Source organism: Heterocephalus glaber, unplaced genomic scaffold (assembly GCF_053883595.1).
Source record: "Heterocephalus glaber isolate CG9 unplaced genomic scaffold, H.glaber_assembly_v1.0 deba00001457, whole genome shotgun sequence".
NCBI lineage: Eukaryota > Metazoa > Chordata > Mammalia > Rodentia > Bathyergidae > Heterocephalus > Heterocephalus glaber.
The window spans coordinates 39,106,027-39,125,832 of record NW_028258305.1 but is presented as its reverse complement, the minus strand read 5'-3'; the positions used below and the strand labels follow the sequence as shown (position 1 = coordinate 39,125,832).

General features: G+C 39.0%; 2 protein-coding genes across 3 annotated transcripts in view; one reads left to right on the top strand and one right to left on the bottom strand.

The window, feature by feature from the left end:
- The window catches only part of Spdya (speedy/RINGO cell cycle regulator family member A), a 50,547-nt gene extending 45,044 nt beyond the window's left edge, over positions 1–5,503 (top strand). Inside the window, exon 8 of the mRNA XM_087216505.1 lies at positions 2,200–5,503. Coding sequence (XP_087072631.1) covers positions 2,200–2,291 — 92 coding nt within the window. The 3' untranslated portion in view covers positions 2,292–5,503. The remainder of the gene's footprint in view (positions 1–2,199) is intronic.
- The window catches only part of Trmt61b (tRNA methyltransferase 61B), a 31,416-nt gene that overhangs the window by 10,264 nt on the left and 1,346 nt on the right, over positions 1–19,806 (bottom strand). Inside the window, exons 2-7 of one of the 2 annotated variants that reach the window (XM_004839453.3) lie at positions 15,663–15,765; positions 11,692–11,882; positions 5,450–5,541; positions 4,290–4,516; positions 2,685–2,762; positions 370–2,595 (exon numbers count right to left, since the gene is read on the bottom strand). In XM_004839453.3, coding sequence (XP_004839510.1) covers positions 2,552–2,595; positions 2,685–2,762; positions 4,290–4,516; positions 5,450–5,541; positions 11,692–11,882; positions 15,663–15,765 — 735 coding nt within the window. In that variant the 3' untranslated portion in view covers positions 370–2,551. Of the gene's footprint in view, positions 1–369; positions 2,596–2,684; positions 2,763–4,289; positions 4,517–5,449; positions 5,542–11,691; positions 11,883–15,662; positions 15,766–19,806 lie in introns of those variants that run through there. The other variant, XM_087216503.1, reaches the window with a different exon arrangement.

Genomic DNA, 19,806 nt, shown 5'->3' with positions numbered 1-19,806 from the left:
AGAAAGTCTGATGTAGTCCCATTTATTGACTGATGCTATTATTTCTGTGTTCAGGAAGTTTTCACCTGTGCCTATGGCTTCAAGTGTTTCCCATTTTATTATAGCAGTTTCAAAATTTCAGGTTTTATACCTAGATCTTCAATCTATTTTGAATTGATTTTTGTACCAGATGAAAGGTAGGGATCTACTTTCAATCTTCTACTAGTGGATACCCAGTTTTCCCAGCACCATTTGTTGAAGATGTTGTCTTTTCTCCAGTGTATTTTTTTTGGGGGGGGGGTGCTTTTTTGTCCAGAGCCAAATGGCTGTAGTTGTGTGGGTTTCTGCCTTCTATTCTGTTCATTGATCTTATTTTTTGTGCCAGTACCATGCTATTTTTGTTACTATGGTTTTGTAGTGTAATTTAAAATCAGGTATTTTGATGCCTCCAACTCTGTTTTTTTTTTTGTTTTGTTTTGTTTTTGTTTTTTTGGTACCGGGGATCAAACTTGGGTCCTTGGGCTTGCACAGCAGGCAGCGAAATCACTGAGCTAAATCCCTGGCCCTCCAACTCTGCTTTTTGCTTAAGATTGCTTTGGCTATTCTGGGCCTTTTGTGTATCTGTTATGGCTTATATCCAGATGTCCCCAAGTCACATGTGCTCATAGGTGGGCTCTGGGGAGGTGACTGGATCATGGGTGTGTGATATACTGAATTAATCCATGATGGGTTTATAGCTGGGTGTGACGTTGGGAGGCGAAGCCTGCTGTGTCACTGTGGGTGTGACCTGGAATGGTGTATATCCCTCCTCCTCCTTCCCTTTCTGCCCTGCTTCCTACCTACCTGCCAGCCAACTATGAACAGAAACCTCTACAACTGTGAGCCAGAACTAACCCTCTCCTTTAACTTGTGGGTGTCAGGTGTTGTGTCTCAGTGACCAAAAAGTAACTAAGACAGTTTCCATATAAATTTTAGAATGTTTTTCTAGTTCTGTCATTGGTATTTTGATGAGGACTGCATTGAATCTGTAGATCACTTTTGGTAATATGGCCTACAATATGGATTCCACCAATTTATGAATATGGAAGATCTTTGCATCTTTTGGTGTCTTCTTCAGTTACTTTCTTCAGTATCATGAATTTACATTGTAGAGGGCTTTAACTTCTCTGGTTAAATTCATCCCTAGGGGTTTTACTTTTTTTTGTTGTAAGCTATTGTGAATGGAATTGTTTTCCTGGTTTCTTTCTCAGCAACTCTATTATTGGTGTACAAAAAGCTATGCTGATTTTATATACTGTCACTTTACTGAATTCATTCATCAGCTCTAAATGTCTCTTGGTGAGGTCTTTAGGGTCTTCTAAGTATAGGATCATATGATCTACAAATCAGATATTGACATACAGTAAAAACCAAGTAAAAGCAACAACTATGCCACCACTGATGACAGAAATCAGCAATAATAATATAAACTAAAAGGCTAAAATTTTATAAAGGTTAATAGTAATAATAAAAATGGAGAGGGGAAGAAAAATGGAAGACAAAGTAAAATTTAAAAAAGAAAAGGACAATGAGGAAGAAAGAAAAGTGAAAAAAAGAAATCTAATTAAAGAATAAAACAAAGAACAAAACAAAACAAAAACAAAGTAAAAGAAAAATGAGTCCAAAAAATTCTTCCACACTGAGGTGTCCAGGTGGGTGGTATCTTTCTAGGATCTGCAGTATTGGAATTCACCACATATGGGGAGGCATGATTGAGTCACAGCTAGAGCCTGCTGTTTCTACACCTACTAAGCAAAGGTTTTATAAAGTTCTTTAAACAATGTGTGGTATATAGTAACTGCAAAATAACTGATACAAATGATAATAAGCCCTATTTCTAATGAATTCATGTCTAACATATTTCTACATTTTACTTATATATAATGACTCTGATGTTCTTTCAAATTGGGTACAAAGATTTTGAGAGGAATTGTCAATCCCGAAGTACATAGCTCATGTACTTAAGCATGTATAACACTTGAGGCCCTTGGGTTCAATAATCAGAATTTTTTTTAAAAATTACATTAAAAAAAAATAATTTTAAGGTGATTATATCCTGTTTTATCAATTTTACTATAGCCCAGATGTATTATTTTTAAAATATGCACAAGGTATGTATTTAAGATATACAGATACAAATATGTATTTAAAATTTATCTTAAAATGCCTATTTTATTTCAGTAGCCAATGACCATCAAGCAAGCAAAGAAAAGGAAAGTAATTTCATGAAGAAAGACAAATCTATGGAGTGGTTTACAGGAAGTGAAGAATAAGATGGTTCAATTAAAGCAACTTGGAATCATTAGCTATGAAATGTAAAATACAAGACAAGTGTCAAAATGGGACACTTAAGCAATTTTACAATGTTACACAGTTTTCTTTAGCTTTTGTTATTTTTCAAACTTTTATGTAAAAGTTACACAAATCATAGTAATAGCTAAAAAATATCAATATATGAAAGTAGTGAGTAACAATATAAAGTTCTCCTTTGATACTTTTTTGTCTTCAAATCCATTGCTGTCGTCTGAGATACTCAGTTAAATTGTGGTTTGACCTTCCTTAACTTGACAAGGAAAGCTAATTTAAAAGCAGAAAAAAGGTAATGTCATTACATTGTATTAATTGGAAGACAAAACAACTTCATATGTATCGGAAACATTACTCACCTGTATGTCCAGTTTGCCAGTGCACAGGTCTCGCAATATAGGGAAAGGACCCATATGGGAAATCAGATTGTGATTCTTCTGTTGTAGAACAAAATACAGATATGAGCTACATAAAATATATCATAATTTGTTCACAAAAACTATGGAAAATTATTGTCCCTTAACTGTGACCTTTTGTTTATTTTTTTTTGTTTTTTGTTTTTTTTGTATTTTGGTACCAGGGATCGAACTCAGGACCTTGCACCTGCGAGGCAGACGGAGGCACCACTGAGCTAAACCCTCGGCCCTGTTTTTGTTTTTTGAGACAGGGTCTTGGCTATGTAGTTCAGACTGGCCTTGATGTAGTTCAGACTGGCCTTGAACTCACTATGTGGTCCAAGCTGGCTTTGAACTCGCAGTGGTCTTCCTGCCTCACCCTCCTGAATATTGGGATTATAGCCGTGCACCACCATGCTCAGCTCTCAGACTTTTTAAGCATTTGTTTTTGGGCTACTCTGCCAGTTACTGAACAGAAATAATTTGTTAGTGATTACATAATAACCTCACATAGGCTTCATAACCAAATGGACAAGTCCATATCATAAATCAGTGGATACCTGAAAACGTTAAATAATCTATACATACAACAGGGACCTACACTTATTTCTATAAAGAATTTCAGCAGCATCTTAGAAGTTGGTTTTTTGTTTTTTGGTTTTGCTTTGTGACAAGGTCTCACTTCTGTAATTCTGGCTGGTCTTGGACTCACTATAGCCCAGGCTGGCCTCAAATTTGCAGCTTTCTTCCTATCGCAGCCTCCTAAGTGCTGGGATTACAAATGTTCCACCACACCCGGTTTAGGATCTGGTCTTCACAATATTACTATTTGAAGATCAGGACCCATTAAATTCATTTCCTTCGGTAATAACCACTGATCTACATTTAAAACATCCTTACCAGGTATAGTGGTGCACACCTCTTAACCTGCTGAGACAGGAGGATCTCTGGAGTTCAAGGCCAGCCTGAACTATATAGTGAGACCTTGTCTATAAAAATAAAAATATAGGGCCGGGGATTTAGCTCAGTGGCACCATGCCTGCCTCACAAGCCCAATGTCCTGAGTTTGATCCCTGGTACCACAAAATAATCAATCAATCAGTCAATCATCTTTTAGTAGAGGCAGGTGTGGTGGTGATGGCTGTAATCCCAGCACTGAGAAGCCTAATGCAGGAGGACTGCAAGTTTGAGCCCAGCCTAGGTAACTTAGTAAGACACTGTCTCAAAATAAAAAGGGCTGAGAATGTACCTCTGTGGTTCAATCCCTAGTACCACTAAATCAATGTTTTAGTATATTTAAACTTTTTCACAAACCAACCTCATGGTAACAAGCAAACTATGAATCTTATACAAGCTCAATTCTTCAAAGATACCAGGAGTTTTACATAAAAAGTAGAGAAATTCATTATTTTGTCCTTTATACATCTTAATTCAACTGAATAAATACTGCATTTCAATTTTTATAGGAAAAAATCTCTAAGGAATACTTTTATTACCTATTGGTCAATACTCTCAGGATTCCAATCCCCACTTAACACAAAAGCATGCATAAAATAAATTGAAGCTCACCATGTTTATCTTCTTGAAGCACCTCACCTTCATCTTCAGTTTTCTTTGCAGAATGTAACTGTAAATCTGTGTTGATTTTAGGTTCTACTTTTTGAGGTATAATTCCATTTCTGTGTTTTGCACAGCAAACCAACCAGTCTCTGACAGTGACCTCGCTTATCTTTTCACACGAGAGAGCAAGCTCACAGAGGCAAATTCCATCTAAAAGTTCAATAGCCTGTGTGATGCTTTCAGAAAAGCAAAAAATGCATTTTACATTTCCACTATAATAATAACTTTTAGTTCAGAATAATCATACTTAAATTGAAATGCTAATACCAAATTTAAATGCCACCATTAAATCAGGTTAGTGGGGGTGAAAATGCAATTTAGGGCATATAATCAGTAATTTCACATACTACATAAGAAATACAGAGGGCCGGGGATTTAGCTCAGTGGTTTTGCCGCCTGCTGCGCAAGTGCAAGGTCCCGAGTTCGATCCCAGTACCAAAAACAGGAAATACAGAAACCATAATTTAATATTACTATTCACATCACACTTCTAAAATTTTTCTTCCAATTAGAAGAAATATGCATGTTATATTACTATATATGCAAAGGATGATTTAAGCAGGAATATATTCTTCAAATGAATTGCATTATAATAGTTTGTTGTTGTTGTTGTTTTGAGACAGGGTTTCACTATGTAGCTAAGGCTGGCCTTGAACTCAAAACTATCCTCTTGCCTCAGCCTCCTGAGTGCCAGGATTAGACATGCGCCACCAAACTTGGCTGGATTGTAAGTTTTACAACATGACACATATACCTTACTCAGTTACAAAATGAATATTTTAGCTGGTATTTAGGCAAAATAAAAGTGTATTTTAGGCCGGGAATTTAGCTCAGTAGCACTGTGCCTGCCTCATAAGCACATGGTCCTGAGTTCAAGCCCTGGTACCAAAAAAACCCTGTATTTAAAAATAGCATTACACCCAGACTTGGTGGTGCATGCCTGTAATCCCAGCACTTGAGAGGCTGAGGCAGGAAAACTGCTGCAAGTTTGAGGCCAGCCTGGGCTATACAGTGAGTTCAAGGACAGCTTGAACTACATAGGGAGACTGTGTCTCTAAATAAATAAATAAATAAATAAAATTACAAAAGAAAATAGTGCCATTACTTACTTTGCTAGATACACAACACATACACCACCCTGTTTCAGACGTGGGTATAAAGCAGGCAATGCAACTTGAGGATTTAACATATCCAAAGCTACCTGTGGGGAGGAAAAGAGGACTGGATCAATCTAATTCTGTTTAAATAAAGCATGGATTTCCTTTTCTTATTGGGATGAAATGACATACTTTTGGAAAGCAATTATCCAGTTAGGGTATTTCATATTTTTAAAAAATAGTGCTACTGGCAGGGCATGAAGGCACATGCCTGTAATCTCAGCACTTGGGAGGCTGAGGTAGGAGGACTGCTGTGAGTTCCAGGCCAGCCTGGGCTACACAGTGAGTTCAAGGCCAGTCTGAAATACATAGTGTGAGCCTGTGTCAAACAAACAAACAAAAAAACCCAAGCACCATTACCTATCACTTTACTGCTTCCCAAAGAGTATGTTCAAATTATACAACTTGTCACAGTACTTGACTATACATAAAAATCATAATGGTATGTCTTGCATTTGGCAATATTAATATAGGAATCTTTCTTTGGCTACATATGTGTACATGAATATACACAAAGACTTCTGTATTATCAGTATTGCCAAGTGTAAGACATGTCATTACAACATAAAAATATATTTGGAGTCTCGTGAATGTCTCTTGCTAAATTTATAAGCTTAAATGCTTTAGTTCAATTTTGGCAACAGAAATTTTTATTTCAAATGTTTTAGTCAGGTGTGGTGGTGCATGCCTGTAACCCCAGCACTTGGGAGGCTGAGGCAGGAATATCACTGCAAGTTTGAGGGCAGCCTGGGATACACAGTGAGTTAAAGGCCAGCCTGGACTACATATTGAGACCCTGTCTCAAAAAAAAGAAAAAAAAATTAAGATTCTAATGGAAAAGTTCTGAATAAAAAATGTAGAGGGTCTAAAATTCATGAATCATGTCCCTTATTTTGTCTTTCTTCTTTGTTCAATTGTAGGATACAGGTCAATATTCGCAAAAGAAATCAAGTACAATGAGTAAATGAGTGAGTGAACCTTTCAAATAAAGGATTAAAAAGTAAATCCAGTCAAAAATAGAAAACAAAGTAAATATTTATCAAACACTTTCTACATGTCAAGTATCTTGCTAAGTGGTAAAGCCCTACAGGAGCTTACGCTGTTTCCTTAGGACTTACAGTCTAATAAATGGAGCGATAAAAACCCAATTAAGTATATAAATACCTAAGACAGAGTAGTAAGTGACATAAAGAACTGTATAACTATCATTATACAGCAGAATAAGACAGTGACAAGAAAAGGATGTCATTTTCTATACAAGTTTATCATGAAGAGAGCCTAAGAAAATTATTAGGTTTACACCATGGAAATTTAGGGAACAAGTATGCTGCAGGCAGAGAAAATAGTAAATATAGTAAATACAAATCCTCTGCGACAGTGGGCTACTTGGGGAGCCTGAAAAGCCCACTGTCACTGCAGTGGAGACTAAAGGGGGTAAAGGGCAAGAGATGAGGTCTAAAACGGGAGCGATGTAATGCGGGGGCGGCGCATTACGTAAAATCCCAGGCTTTAGCTTTACTCAAGTTTTAAAAAATGATACGATCTGACTTTGTTTCTTACTTTTTGGTGGATAGTAAATACTATAAACACAAACGTTTCCATCTTTACCGGCTTACATGTACAACTCAGTAATGACTTATTTTAAACTCTACATACTAAAGACCATGAAAAGGAAAGGAAGCAAACAACGGTAGTGCAGTGGAAAGTGGGATATTTGAAGGCAGAGCCAAGAAACTTGCTAGTCCTTCAAATGCTCTATTTTCAGCTAACAGCATATTAATGTAGTCACTCAAAACAATGTTGGAGTCCCCACTTTCTGTCCCTTGAATTATCTTTTGAAAATCTGAGGTTTTTGAGGCTTCTGTTTGAATTGAAATCCCACAAATCTATCTCTTCAGTTTCTCAAATTAATTCTACTGCCACTGTCATAGGTCTTGACTGCATTATGTCTGTCTGTCTGTCTTTCTTTCTTTCTTTCTTCTTTCTTTCTGAGACAGGGTCTTACCATGCAGTTCAGGCTGGTCTTGAACTCACAGCAATCCTCCTGCCTCAGCTTCCTGAGTACTAACCTCATTATATCTTGTTGAAGTATTACAATAGCTTTTGGCATAGACACCCAGCCTCCATTCTTCCACCATAATTATTCTAAAACAATCTGGACATTCTATTGTCCTATTTAAAACTTCATCAATAGTTTTCCATTATCTAAAAAATAACGTCCATGAGCTCCGGCTTGATACACATTCAATATTCTTCATTACCTGGCCTCTCATAACTGCATCTGCAGCTTCTTCCATTTGTACCCAACTCAACAATCCATGGGTGTTTACATGACTCTTTGTACTAGTTTGCATCTGAAGTTCCTTGGATGTATAACTCAGTTTTGTTTTGGCAGAGTACAAGGCCCATAGGAAGTTCTAGGTGTCAATCAATCAAAGCCCGGCATGGTGGTGCATCTTGTAATTCTAGCACGCTAGGAGGTTGAGGGAGGACACCAAGTGCAAGCCCAGCCTGGGCAACTAAGTGATTTAGCAAGATATTACCTCAAAACAACAAATTTTATAAAAGACTGGGGATACAGTTTAGTAATGAACACACACACACACAAACACACACACACACAGATACACAAAATGTATAGCAAATCTAGAAACAAAGTTCAGTAATTCAAAAGAAGGTGATAATCCTCCGGTTAGATGATTAAGGAATCTTCCATGTAGAAGTGTTTGTCTAAGTTTCCAAGGGAGAATGAATTTAAATACGTACAGAATAGCCAAAAGGAGGGTAACCACATGAAAATCATAGCTAGTATCTAATGCATAGTATGTATCAGGCACTATTCTATCTCCTTTACATGAATTATTTAATCCTCAAGCACTTTATCAAACAGGTACTATTATTTTTCTATTTTAACATAGGTTTCTGAAGTCAAATAACTTACTCAAGGTTACACTGACTATATAAATAAAGGAGCCTAGCAGTGTTTAATGGACTCTGAAACTATTTCCTTTTTCCTTTTCTCTTTAGAAATAATCATCATCCTGAAGATATGACATTCCCAAATAATTTTATACTTTTACAACATATGTATATAGCTTCAAATAATATGTGTTCTCATTTGGAAAACAAAAAATTTTTTTGAGACAAGGTCTGGCTATGTAGGTTCAGGCTGGCCTAGAACTCACTATGCAGCAGAGCCCAAGCTAACCTCAAACTCGTGATGATCCTCCTGCCTCAGCCTCCTGAGTGCTGGGATTACAGACATGTGCTACCACACCTGGCTGGAATTTTATATACATGGTCATTTCATACATATTATTTTATAATGCTTTTTTCACTAAGCACCATGTCTTTGAGACTTTCTGATGTAATATGGCACATTTATTATTAGTATTCCACTGTGTCCATTCCTCTTCTGACAGTCACACTGCATTTATGGCTTAATATCTTTTATATTTGTTTACCATCACTTTGGTTGGGAGGAAGCGTAAGCAGGTTACACAAAGAACTGGAGTTAGAAAGGAAGGTTAAAATCACATTCTCAAGAACACTAAAAGTCTTTAAATGAAAAGCTAGGCATGGTGGCGCATGCAGTTAGGAGGCTGAGGCAGGAAGATTGCCAGTCATTTGAGCCAGTGTGGGCTACATAGTGAGTTCAAAGCCAGCCTGAGCTCTGACCTACAAAGTGAGACCCTAGCTTAAAAGCGGTGTGTGTGTGTGTGTGTCCTGATTGATTTTTCACCAGGAGACAGTAATGCAACCATATTTTGGGAAGATTACTCTAGAGATGAGGGGAACGGGTGAAAAGAGAGAAGACCTAGGAGGTGAGAAAGCAGCTATGAAAGGAAGATACAGTCAAAGGGAACGATAATCCATTAGGAAAAGAACTGGAAGAGTGGCAGAAACATGAAATGTATGTTTAATATAAACCTTTTCACTTTCAATCAAACATTTACCTTTAAACAGTACTTTTATCAATTGAGAATTTTCCTTTTACAAGTACCAGGAATTGAACTCAGGACCTCGTGCTTGCCAGGCAGGCACAGCACCACTGAGCTACAACCCTGGCTCTCAATTGACAATTTTTAACAATCCAACCTTTTCTTGATAGTTCTATATTAGGATTTATATATGAGCATCACCTATAATTCTTTGCCCCTAATAATAATTAACTGTTCCCTAGCAGCTGAAACTCCTATGTCCTCCCATGAGTATCCCCTGGTACTATTATTGAAAGACTCAACTGAATAAATCTAAAGGAGTATTCTTTCTAGATCAGGAATCTTTCAGCAGGTTTCTACAAAGCTTCAGCAATACCATTAAAACCCTTTTGTTGTGTTTCATGTTCATCAAGCAAAAATGACTAATGTCTGTTCCTCAGATTCCTGTGGACAGTTTAAACAGAGTCTTTCAGCTGGGAGTGGTGGCACACACCTGTGATCCCAGCATTTGGGAGGCTGAGGCAGGATGATCACTGCAAGTTCCAGGCCTGCCTGGGCTACATAGTGAGAACTTGTCTCAAAAATCAAAAACAAAATAAATCCTTTTCCGTTTATTGAGGTGTAATATGCAAACCAAACAACGATAAAGAAGCAATTTTTTTTCGTACCGGGGATTGAACTCTGGTCCTTGCGCTTGCACAGCAGGCAGTGAAACCACCGAGCTAAATCCCCGGCCCTAAACAATGATAAAGAAAAACAACTGTTGTCACTAAAACTATACACTTTAATTACATAGTAGGTGAGAATCAGTGCTGACAAAAATAATTTTCTCTTTGAACTTTGCTTCATTTTTCATCAAAATAATCTAACCTTCCAGCAGCCAATTAAGAAAAGCAACAAAAGGGGCCAGGGATTTAGCTCAGTGGTTCCGCTGCCTGCCCCGAAAGCACAAGAACTTGAGTTCAATCCCGGTACCAAAAAAAAAAAAAAAAGCAAAAGCCAGGTGTAGTGGCACAGGCCTGTAATCCCAGCACTTGGGAGGTTGAGGAAGGAAGATCACTGCAAGTTCAAGGCCAGGCTGGGCTACATAGTGATTTAAAGGCCAGTCTGGAATACATAACAAGACTCTGTTTCAAACAAAACACACACACAAAAAAAAGAAAGAAAAGGAAAGCAGACACAATATCCAGGTCTAAACCCACAGTGTTAAGCTATGAACTGCTGAATGGCATCACCATGGATAAGGCAATTCAACACCAGAATTCTGAAACTCTGAAGCTCAGTGTCGTACATCTCTATCATCTTTGATTTCAGTTTAAAATATCCTCTTTTCACCTACCCTTTTATGTTCAAAATACTGTACTTCTGAGGCCGGGGATTTAGCTCAGTGGTTCCGGTGCCTGCCTCGCAAGCACAAGGTCCTGAGTTCAATCCCCGGTACCAAAAAAAAAAAAACCACACACACAAAATACTGTACTTCTCTTTAATTTAACCTCCCACTGCTAAGAATTCCTCTGCATAGCCAGGCATGGAACACACCTGTAATCCCAGCACTCAGGAGGCTGAGGCAGGAGGATCACAAGTCTGAGGCCAGCTTGGACTATATATAGTGAGTTCAAGGCCAGCCTGAACTGCCTAGTGAGACTCTGTCTCAAAAACCAAAAAATAATAAAATAAAATAAAATAAAATAAAAACTCTACTCACAAATTCCTCTATTCCACTTTCTTGGAGCTTTATGAAAAATGACTTTACCCTTAACATCATTAATGAATATTCCTCTGCACGTCCCAACTTTAACTTCTAAAGATGCCTCTTGCCTATCCGTTATCAATGGAGGCTATCTGTTCTCCCAATTTTCACAACTGAGGTTAGGTGCTGGGCTCAATATGCTCCCAGTTGCTTCCCAAATTATTATTCCTTTACATTGCAAATGTTGAGTTCATAGCACTTAACTTCTCTTCCTAGACTTTGGTCATTATGCCACATTCATTGACCACTTTGGCAGCTAAATCAGTATGTCTTTCTGGCCCACATCCCATTATGAGATTAAAGGGCATTAGGGGAACATATTCTTTCCAGATCTCATGACAGAGATAGGGCAAACATAATAAAGACCACTGCCTATGCCAAAGAAGCCTGAGGGCTGGGATGTAGCCCAGCGGCAGTCTTTACTCAGCTTATGCAAGGCCCTACGCTCAATACCCAACACGGGGTGTGTGTGTTCTGTTTTCTTTGCACTTTAGAAAACTTACCGCATCAAATGTTAGAGATTGTATGTCTTCAGCTGCTCCTGAAATATCCTTGTGAATGAAATTCACATTATCTGGCCATTCTTCTACATGACTTAATTTCCATGAATCACGCCAGTGTTTGTAATTCTTCTTGGCCAGATCGTGATGGTCCTTTCGTATTTCAAAACTTATGACTTGTCCTTGGCATCCAACTTAAGTAAAATAATTTATGGTATTTCACAGTTTATTTTAGAAAGTGTTGAGCATTTATTTTGCAAAGATACTAAACATATGTAGAAAAACATTTAAATAGTTCAAGGTTACCAAAGTCTCTCCTCTATCATCCTGATCCCCAGTCAGTCTTCCTCAGAGGCAGCCAGATCACCACTTACCCTTCCATGCTAGCTGGTGCCAACACAGGCATGCAAGGAACTGGTCAGTAACACGTCATGGCTGAAACACTGTCCAGTACCTTCTTGCTTCCTTACGTCATGTAGCACCTACAATTCCTACTACACTCCATTGTGTGGCGATGCTAAAATTCATTTAACCAGTTACCTACTGATGAACATTTACCTTATTTCTAGTCTTTTACTAATCAAACAGTACTACAAGGAACATTCCTCTCCCTGTTTTTACAACATGAGCCAGTTTATCTCTATAAGATAAAGTCCTAAAAATGGAATTGCTGGCTCAAAAGGTATGTGAATTTTTTGTTTTGAAAATTAACAATTATCCTCCAAAAAGTGGTACCAATTTATACTTTCAAAAGTGTAAGGTCCCGAGTTCAATCTCCGATACGAAAAAAAAAAAGTGTATTAGGGCGCCCATTTCTCCACACCTTCACCAACAAAGAATTGTCAAACTTTTTATGTATATCAATCTAAAAAGTGAACAAAGCTGGGTGTAGTGGTGCACGCCTGTGATCCCAGCACCCATGGCTGAGGCAGGAGGATTGCCACGAGTTTGAAGCCAGCCTGGGCAACAGAGTAAGTTCACGGCCTCCCTGAACTACAGTGAGACCCTGTTTCCAAAAAAAAACAAAGTGAAAAAAGCTTATCATTGTAGTTTTAATTTAAATGAAGTTGGGCCTTCATATTCTTAAAGGGAATTTATATTTTGCATGTGTGTGAAGTATTTTCATATTGTTTGGCACACTAATATTGTAATTCCAGAAAACACTACTACATCTTAAGGTAATTAAGTTTCTATCCACCTCTGAGGTGATCTGATTCCATTTGGAGGCTCTCTCAGATCAATCTGTCTGTAGTTTACTGAAGAAAATTTTAAATTCCAGGATGTATTCTGAAATATAACTCCAGCTACAACTCATCACATTCTCAGGGAATAGAATTAATAGTAGTACAAGCTAAATGACTGGGAAAAATTAATGGAAGAAAATCTTCATCCCAATGATAAATAGCACTAACATTTTGGGTTTTTTTGGTACCGGGGATGGAACTCAGGACCTTGCGCTTCCAAGGCAGGCGGCCGCACCCATGAGCTAAGTCCCCAGCTCAATAGCACTAACTTCTTTTGGGTTTTTTTAGCACTAACCTCTTGATTGTTCCTGGTCTGGGGTTATTCACTCCACGACAATCCTCTGATGACAGAAACATGGCCACTTCTCTTATTTCACTTTTTTTTCTTCCCATGGTCCTGGAGTTTGAACTCAAGGCCCGCACAGTGAGCTTCCTCCCTAGCCCTTTTTATTTTTTATTTTGAAATGGGGTTTCACGAAGTGGCTAAGTTGCCCAGGCAGGGCTCAAACTGGGGTCCTCCTCCCTCCGCCTCTTGTGCTGGGTTACAGTGTGCAGCACCGTGTCCAGCTCTATCTCACAAGTGTGTTATAAATCCACTTTGTCAAGTGAAAGCATACATTTAGGAATTTGTCATTGTGAAGAAATGCCTGCCTTTAGGTACAGAAAATAGTCAAAGAAATGATCTGAGGGGATCTGAATGAATGTACTGATTTAGTATAATCCAGATTATATTTGTATGTGATGGCAAAAGGTCAAAGAATCAAATGTGAAAGTTTAATTTCAGTACATTTCTAGCTGTAAACTTCATAAAATCTACCCAAAGAGGGCACTGTGACTGTTTAGGGTCTCTTATTAGGTAAGGAAGGGAATGTGCCTGGGTGGCCAGTCCAGCCAAAGCTACTTGGCCTCAAAAGGGAAAAAGTAAGTGGTCAAAGGAAGCACCAATAACCAGGGTAACAATAACCAGAAATGAGGTGGCAGAAACATGAAATTTATGTTTACTACATACCTCTTGATTTTTGTTGTTGTTTTGTTTTGGGGTTTTTTTGGTACCAGGGATCAAACTCAGGACCTTGCACTTTTGAGGCAGGTGGGGTGCCACAGAACTAAATCCCCAGCCCTACCTCTTGATTTTTGATAAGGCACCTACTTCAGGCAGTACTTTTTCCAACTGACAATTTCTAGAGACTTTTTTAAAGGCATTTTTCATAATCCAGCTTTAACTTAATATATGTTAAGCATGCTTATTATATATGGATGATAATGCTGAATTGTGATTCATTTATGAATGCCAACTACAACCTTTTGTCCCTAACAGTATATAACTATCCCCTGGTAGGGGCACTCCTGCTCCTCCCGTATCAGTGACAGTGAACCTTTTAGAGAGGAGTGCCCAAACTGCAACCCAAAGCCTACTTATCACAAAATGCCAACACTGCAATTAAATCTGAATGCTCAGTTGCTGGGGTGATGCTGAGGCGGCCTGGCTCGCGTGCTAACAGAGAAGGCTCTGTGTGTCCACTGTGGCATGTGTGCTACTACTGTCCTACATTTTCTCACCCCGAGTACTCATCTAGCATTATTATTCAAAACATGGATATACATGCACCAAAAGTATAGAAATACTCAGAGCAGTGCTATTTGGGACATCCATCAACAGTAGAACTGGTAAATTGAATGTACACAGTAACTAAAATGAAAGAACTGCTCTAAGCAATGGATGAATCCCACGAATATAATGGTACAAAAGGGTACACGCTGCATCACTCCACTGACATAAGGTACAAAACAGACAAAACTAACTGCTAGTGACAGAAGTCAGAAGGGCGGTTATCCTTGGAGGATGGGGCTGGGAGAGGAGCTGAGGAAGCATTTGTGCTGCAGGGATCTTCCTTCCCTTCAGCTGGTCATAACTCCATGAGTGGGCTAACTATATAAAAGTAACAGCTATGCACCTTTCTACAGCTAAACTATGTTGATAAAGTGTGCTTAAAGCCAAGCTTGGCAATGCCTGCAGTTCCAGCACTCTGGGAGGCTGAATAGGAAGGTCACAGGTTTAAGGTCGGGCCGGGGATGCAGCTCAGTGCTAAGGCCTTGGGTCCAATCCCCAGTAACACCAGTGTGTGTGTGTGTGTGGGGGGGGGGTAATCTTAAACCAGGTGTGGGATTGGTGCACACCTGTATTCCCAGCATTCCCAGAGACTGAAGCAAGAGAATCGCAAATTCAAGCCCAGGCTGTGCAACTTCAGGACTTAAGTGAGACCCTGTCTCCAAATGAAAACTATGAGCTCAGTGTAAAGTTCCTGGGTTCAATCCCACTATCACACATACAAAAGTACTTTAAAAAGGCAGAAGCCCTGGGCGAGGTGGTGCATGCTTGTAATTTCAGCACTTGGGAGGCTGAGGCAGGAAGATTGAACAAGTTCAAGGCCAGCCTAAGCTACATAGGCAGACCTTGTCTCAAAACAAAACAAACAAACAAACAAAAAGTAGGAGTGTTAAAGAGTGTGAAGCAAGTGAGAAAGCAAAGAAATTGGAGGGATCATTAGAAAATATGATTAGAATATTTGTACAAAATAGAAAAATAGTTGCTTCCATTTGGTTTTGAAGAAAATGCTATCACAAAGATACATATGCCTTCGAATATCGTTCTCTAACTTACTATTACTATGAACAAACTGAATATCTTCCTTGTCATCTAGATCTAGCTCAACCAACCCAATCTCTTACCTGCTTTGGATAAAAATAAGCTCATTCCACCAGAGCCAGAGCCAGCTTCTAAAACAGTATCGCCTGGGCTGATTTCCATCATCATCAGTACCATGTTCACGTCCTACGATGGAAACACAGTCTGGGAGATTCAGTAACTAAGAAATATGTGCCACGCACAACTCCATACCATATTTGAGAAGAGAATGGAAACAAAAAAACCAAAAAAACCATACTGAACTTTGGCCCTGTCAACCAAGAATTTGTATTTTGTGTGATAAAATAAGAGATTTAACAATCAATCAGCTGAGCGTGGTGCCGCACACCTGTGATCCCAGCACTCGGGAGCCTGAGACAGGAGCATCACCATGAACTCGAGATCAACCTGGGCTACCTATCTTATGGGAAAGAGCCAAAGAAATAGAAGTACATTCTCAAGGGCTTTCCACTGAATTCGAGGCCAGCCTCAACTACACAGGGAGAGCCTGTCTCAAAAAAGAAAGAATTAGCAGCTGAGCTTCACTGCTATGTGGTGGTAGGCTGAGGCAGGGCTATCACAAGGTAGAGGCCAGGCTGAGCAACTTAGCAATCCCCTCCCCCGCCAAAAAAGTGAGTGAGGATGTAGCTCAGTGCTGTGGGTTTAATCCTCAGGACTGTTAAAAAAAAAAAAAAGAATTCACAAATAAGGCAACACTTCAGAATAATACAACAGTTACAGACAATAAGAACCATAGGAGTTCAGGGCTGGGGATTTAGCTCGGTGGTTCCGGTGCCTGCCTCGAAAGAGCAAGGTCCCAAGTTCGATCCCCAGTACCAAAAAAAAAAAAAAGGTACAGGAGTTCAAAGAAAGAAGAAAGCACCAGACTGCCCTAGCTTAAAGATGCAGAGTGGAAAGAAAAGGAAAAAATGGAAACAAAGTCTTTGTAAATAGGGAGGGGTGGAGGGGTTGAAGGGAGGGCAGGGGAATAGGGAAAAAATAAGAACCAAGATGCATCATGTAAAGGTACAAATTCCCAATAATGAATGTCAGCATATTGTATATCTAAAATGTACTGATAAAATTGATAAATTTTTTAAAAAGATGCAGTTGAGAATTTAAAGAAATGATCACATGGTAGAAACAGCTTTGAAGTAAGCATAGGTAGAATAGACACAGACATTAATGCCAGTCTGAGGCCTTTGAACTTGGCCTGGAAAGCAACTAGAGCATGTCACCAATACATTATAAATGACATCTTATGGGCCGGGGATCTAGCTCTGTGGTTCTGCCGCCTGCCTCGCAAGCACAAGGTCCTGAGTTTGATCCCCAGTACCAAAAAAAAGGAAAACATCATAAATGGCATCTTATGAAGATGAATCTGGCAGGGCAATCCAGGATGTGCTAGAGAAAGATGAGAGGCAGGAAAAGCAGTTAGGAAGTTATTATGTATCCTCTGCTTGAGATCTTGAACTTTTAATTTAGAATTAAGATATAAGAATAGATTGGAGGACCCATTTGCCAAATACTATAATTGTTTTTGTTAATGTAATAGGAATATTATGGACACAGTAATTAGAGCAGTTTATTAAAACTCTACCACATGGTAGGGTTCTGTAACTATGCAAACTGTTTTCACACATTATCTCATTTAATCAGAATAACAATAAGAGAAAAGTATCATCATCCCTGTTATAAAAAGACATCACATTGCTGGGCATGATGGCACATGACTATAATCCCAGCACTTGGGAGGCTGAGGCAGGAGGATTGCTACGAGTTCCAAGCCAGTCTGAACTACATAGCAAGACCCTGTCTCAAAAAAAAAAAGAGAGAGAGAGAGAAATCATGGGTTGAGTAATTTGCTTAAGGTCATACTGCCTGGAAAAAAACCCCAGGAAAGTTAGGAGCACTGATGTTGAACTCTGAAGACCTTGCTATTGACCATTACATCAAATATTACAATGAGAGAGAATTTTAAATGCCAGCAATTCTTTCAACATTTCCCCAATATCCTATCTTCCAAAGCTACAAATAAGCAGCCCATCTAGTAAGCTTTTACTATCTTTCCTTTCTCTGGAAGAAGTTCCTGGTGAAAATTCTAAAAGGAGATCTTTAGGATCCTTCTGCCTAGTCACAACTAAAGTTGTACATGAAATACAATTTTGCACACACATGTACTAATAAAATTAAAAATACAGTTTTGGTTGCAGAACATAAATACTTAACAGGTATAGTTGTCTAATTAAAAGCCAAACTGTATTTTCTGAAATGCTGGACTAAGGCTTGAACCAAATGACACAGACACATAATTTTTAAAATGTATTAGTCAAAAAGTTGCATTCACAATTGCTCCCGTTTCAGGCATCCACATCCTCTCCCGTGTGCCAGGCTCCTTGGGCAGTCACTTCAATGGAAGCCCTTGAGAACATACTTCTCTGTTCTTGGCTCTTTCAGATAAGATACAGAAACCATCATTTAGTTTTTTGGGGGGTTTTTTGAGACAGGGTCTCACTATGTGCTGGGATTACAGGCGTGTGCCACCACACCTGGCTTGACACATCATTTAAAAAAGACATTTGAACAGTTTAGTTTTTGCTTCCTGATATTCAGGTTACAGTCTCAGCAGGATGAGTTTTCTAATTTGGATCCCAGTATATAAACAATTTAACAATCTCAATTCAAAATGTGAGTGGAACATCAGCATTTATTCGTATCCTGCTCTTTCCAAATGAATCTGAGGCTCCTGGAAGCGTCCTCCAAAGTTATGAAATACACTCTCCTACTGAGGTTTCTACAGTCATTTGTTTATTTTGTGATGCTGGGGATTGAAGCCAGAGCCTGTGCTCTGAGCTACATTCCTGGCCCTTGTTTTTATTTTTTATTTTAAGTCTCTAAGTTCCCTGGGCTGGGCTCAAACTTGCAATCCTCCTGCCTCAGACTCCGCGCTGGGACTAAAATTGGTGCTCCAGCACACCTCGCTAACTCTGGGTTTTTTTAGACAGGGTCTCACTCTGTAGTTCCAGTTGGCCATGAATGAACTCACTATGTAGCCCAGGATGGCTTCAAACTTATGTCAATCCTCCTGCCTCAGCCTCCTGAGTGCTGGGATTACAGGCCTGGGCCACCACACCAGCTAACTCTGGGCTTTTAAACAACCTTTCTAGACTTAACATTTTGTTTTCCTTAGGAGGAATTCTAATCTCTTTCCTGATTAATTCAATAATATAAATCTAATCCTCAGCCTAAAGTTTTGATATGAGTTGCAGTTTAGCTTTCATTAAATTATAACAATTTTACTCTCCAGTTGTCCTATGTAACAGTTATAATCACTACCATCGTGCAAATCAGCAGAAAGATTAGAAAATTTGAGGATTGTTGCCATTTATACATCTACTCCACATTAAAAGTGCTTGATAGCTGGATGTAGTGGTGCATGTCTGCAACCCCAGCACTCAGGGGGCTTGTTGTGAGTTCGAGGCCAGCCTGAACTACATAGTAAGTTCAAGGTCAGCCTTGGCTACATAGTGAGACCCTGTCTCAAAATATCAAATAAATTATAATAATAATGCTAAAATAAAATCTGTTTTGTCTAGTGGGCAAAATGTCGTGGAAAAGCAAGATGAAATTACAAATATCTCTCATTCTGACTAGGTTAGAACATCAAGAGAGGAAAAAGAAGTGACATAGTTAAAAGAAAACCTTGCCAAGTGGTGGCCAATAAGTATGGTGGCCCATACTTATAATCAATCCCAACACTCAGGAGGCTGAGGCTCGAGGCCAGCCTGGGTTACATTATGAGTTCAAGGCCAATCTGCACTGCAGTGTGAGACCCTGTCTCAAAAAGAAACGAGAAAGAAAATAGAGAGAAAAAAAAGAGAAAAAAAAAACAAAACCCTGTAAGTTTCCATCAAGAATTTAGCTACCCTTGAGTCCATTAGTCTAATGCTTCCGGGGAAATTTTTCTGAGTCCTGGGTAAAACTTTTTTTTTCTTTTGGTAGGAGAGTGGGTAGGTTGAGACAGGGTCTCCTTGAGTAGCCAGGTGGGGCTGGAACTTGTGATCCTCCTGCCTGAGCCTCCCAAGTGCTGGGATTACAGGCACGGGCCACTATGCCCAGCCACATCACTTTAATAAAGTGGCATAATCTTCATTTTACAGACAAGGAAACTGCAAATACCAAATGCAA